A 3,750-nucleotide genomic window follows, 5' to 3' on the forward strand; every position below is an offset into this window, starting at 1 on the left:
ATGCCTCTAGTCCCAGCTACTTGGGAGGCTGAGGCAGGAGAATCACTTGAACCTGGGAGGCAGAGGTTGCAGTGAGCCGGGACTGCACTACTGCACTCCAGCCTGGGCAACAGAGCAAGACTCCGTCTCAAAAAGAAAAAGACTTTAAAGCTTATTTTTAAGGACTATAATGATATATTACATACAATAAAGAAAGAGAATAAGAAATAAAAAAAGGCTTACGTTTCATTTCAGATTGTGAAGTCCTTTAGGATAACTGTCTCATTCATTTATATATCTTCAGGGCTTACCTGGAATCTGCCTGCGCTAGTTATCTGGCATATAGATAGTAGCTTCCCAACAAAAATTTATTGAGTGAGTTCTCTAGATGCTTCAAGCTATTTCTTCTGATGATTATATTTATAAAATGTATTATTTCTGTGGAACTAACAGAGGATTAAATCAGGACTACTGATGATTGTTAACTCCACACTTTAACCAGGACTTCAGGATATATCTTGAAATCCCTATCTCATAGGCACTCTGTTCTTTATCCCATATACTTTCATCAGGTGAATACTCCAACAAAAACCTATGGAATGGGGAAAGGCCGCGCAGCAGATCTGAAGTATATTGAAGCTTGTGCTAGACGCATTGTGCAAAACTCAAATGGGTACAAAATTGTGACTGAGAAAAGCACGGTTCCAGTGCGGGCAGCAGAAAGTATTCGTCGCATATTTGATGCAAACACAAAACCCAACTTGAATCTACAGGTATAAAAAATGAAGCATTAGAATCTGGTTGTTCTTATGTAAATACTGATGTGTTAAAGTTGCCTATAATTAATTCTAGCTTAAAACTTTCCTTTGCATTGGAATTCTAGGTGCTGTCCAACCCTGAGTTTCTGGCGGAGGGAACGGCCATCAAGGACCTAAAGAACCCAGACAGAGTACTGATTGGAGGGGATGAAACTCCAGAGGGCCAGAGAGCTGTGCAGGCCCTGTGTGCTGTATATGAGCACTGGGTTCCCAGAGAAAAGATCCTCACCACTAATACTTGGTCTTCAGAGCTTTCCAAACTGGTTAGTATATAGCATTCAACTCTCCATTAAATTAAAGCCAAATATTTATTTTAAGCCTGATAAGCTACACAGATACTTTTTTAATAGTAGTAAGAGGTTATGCTTTTGAAGATCATATTCTTGCACATTTAAATTATGAAATAATTTTCACAAGGGAGATCATATATCAGGGTATAAAATATTCTGAAAAATTATGAAATCTTAAAATAGTAATTTGGTTTTTATCACTCTTTCCTTCTCTTTACCCTTTTTCTTAATCATCTGTCCTCTCTAATTTAAAACATTTTCCCTTTCTAACCCATCCATTGTCTCCTCAAATTGAGCTCATCAGTATCTCATGTATCTCCCTCAGTAATTTGCATCAACGCAATGAAATATAAACTAGATGTATAAAATTGCTGTTTTAGCCTATCTTACTCTTCTCTGTGTGTGTGTGTGTTTTTTTTTAAGGCAGCAAATGCTTTTCTTGCCCAGAGAATAAGCAGCATTAATTCCATAAGTGCTCTGTGTGAAGCAACAGGAGCTGATGTAGAAGAGGTAGCAACAGCAATTGGAATGGACCAGAGAATTGGAAACAAGTTTCTAAAAGCCAGTGTTGGTAAATTCAAATTTTTCTCTAATAAAGAGAGCTACTATTTACTGAAGCCATATGATTTGCTGGTACCAGTGCTTTATATATCTCATTGAATCCTTATAACCTGTTAGGAAGATGCTGTTATTTTCTTTTTTAGAGATGCTTCAGACCCAGGGAAATTTGTGCAACTTGCTCAAAGTCATGCAACTGAGTGACCAGATGTTTCTAACTCCAAAGCCATATTATTCCTTACTACATACTGCATTGCATGTGGGAAACTAGAGCAAGCGTGGGCAAACTATGGCCCTTGGGTCAAATCCAGCCCACAGCTTGTTTTTGTAAATAAATTTTACTGGAACACAGCCATGACCATTAGACTACATATTGTCTATGGCTGTTTTTGAGCTACAGTGGCAGTTTAATAGTCTCCTCAGAAACTGAATGGTCCACAAAGGCTGAAATATTTACTGTCTGGCCCTTTGCCATGAAAGTTTGCTGACCCAGGCCAGGCACAGTAGCTCATGCCTACAATCCCAGCACTTTGGGAGACTGAGGCCAAGGCGGGCGAATTGCTTGAGTCCAGGAGTTTGAGACCAGCCTGGGCAGCGTGGTGAAGCCCCAGCTCTACAAAAAAATTTAAAAAATTAGTCAGGCTTGGTGGTACACACCTGTAGCCCTAGCTACCTGGGAGGCTAAGGTAGGAGGATCACCTGAGCCTGGGAGGTCAAGGCTGCAGTGAGCCATGTTCATACCACTACACTTCAGTCTGGGCGACAGAGGGAGACTCTGTCTCAAAAAGAGAAAGTTTGCTGACCCTCTGCTAGAGTAAAGAATGTGGGGCAGTCATACTAGATGAATGAGAAAAAAATAGGAGATAAAAGGAAACAATACAAAAAGTTAAACGTAGTCATAATGAAACTTTAGTTAGAAAATTATTTGGAAGTTACTTGTGGAGTTGTTGCCTGCAAATTTTACATAATTTATAAGCCTATTATTTATCTATCTGAATTTTATTATTAAAAAATCTTAGTATAAGGTTTCTGATTTAGTATAAAGAAATTTGTCACATGATTGAGTTTTCTCGTTCTTACTTGAAAATACTGTTTATTTTTTTCTTTCTGTAGGGTTTGGTGGGAGCTGCTTCCAAAAGGATGTTCTGAATTTGGTTTATCTCTGTGAGGCTCTGAATTTGCCAGAAGTAGCTCGTTATTGGCAGCAGGTATTAATCTTTATAGGTAATAATTTCTGTTTAGCCAGGCGTAGTGGTTCTCACACCTGTAATCGCAGCACTTTAGGAAGCCAAGGCAGGAGCATCACTTGAGGCCAGGAATTTGGGACTGACCTGGGCAACATAGTGAGACCCCATCTCTACAAAAAATTTAAAAATTAGCCAGGCATGGTGCTGCACACCTGTAGTCCTAGCTACTCGGGAAGCTGAGGTAGGAGGATCACTTGAACCTAGGAGTTGGAGGCTCCAGTGACTTATGATCGCTCCACTGTACTGTAGCCTGGACAACAGAGTGAGACCCTGTCTCTAACATAATAATAGTAATAGCAATAATAGTGGCAATTTCTGTTTAGCTTCTCATTAAGCATGTCACTTTTTGTCCATGAAATGTTTTTGATGGAATTTATTTATTCCAGGAAGTCAAACATTAGTATATTCAATTTGCTTATTTTATGTTTATTTATTGGGTATCTGTGTTTTTACTTTATCTTTCCTGCTAATCAATGTTGATGGAAGTTTGTGATAAACCAGTATTCTAATTTTATAGCTAAATTTGCTCCCAGAGTAAAACAAAAACAATTATCCTTAATTATAATTCTTCTCTTTTTTTTTTTTTTTGAGATAAGATCTCACTCTGTCACCCAGGCTAGAATGCAGTGGTGTCATCCCTGCTCACCGCAGTGACCTCCTGTGCTCAAGTAGTCCTCCGAAGTAGCTTCAGCCTCCTAAGTAGCTGGGACTTCAGGAATGCACCACCACGTTGGCGAATTTTTTTATTTAAAAAATGTTTTTTTGTAGAGACAAGGTCTCACCATATTGCCCAGGCTGGTCTCAAACTCCTGGGCTCAGCAGTCCTCCCATCTTTGCCTCCCAAAGTGCTGGGAATAT

General features: G+C 39.2%; 1 protein-coding gene across 1 annotated transcript in view; it reads left to right on the forward strand.

Annotated features, from left to right (window-relative positions):
• The window catches only part of UGDH (UDP-glucose 6-dehydrogenase), a 31,976-nt gene that overhangs the window by 15,785 nt on the left and 12,441 nt on the right, over window positions 1-3,750 (forward strand). Inside the window, exons 4-7 of the mRNA XM_011949149.1 lie at window positions 552-752; window positions 863-1,060; window positions 1,511-1,658; window positions 2,759-2,869. Coding sequence (XP_011804539.1) covers window positions 552-752; window positions 863-1,060; window positions 1,511-1,658; window positions 2,759-2,869 — 658 coding nt within the window. The remainder of the gene's footprint in view (window positions 1-551; window positions 753-862; window positions 1,061-1,510; window positions 1,659-2,758; window positions 2,870-3,750) is intronic.

Source organism: Colobus angolensis, unplaced genomic scaffold (assembly GCF_000951035.1).
Source record: "Colobus angolensis palliatus isolate OR3802 unplaced genomic scaffold, Cang.pa_1.0 Scaffold29, whole genome shotgun sequence".
Classification (NCBI taxonomy): domain Eukaryota; kingdom Metazoa; phylum Chordata; class Mammalia; order Primates; family Cercopithecidae; genus Colobus; species Colobus angolensis.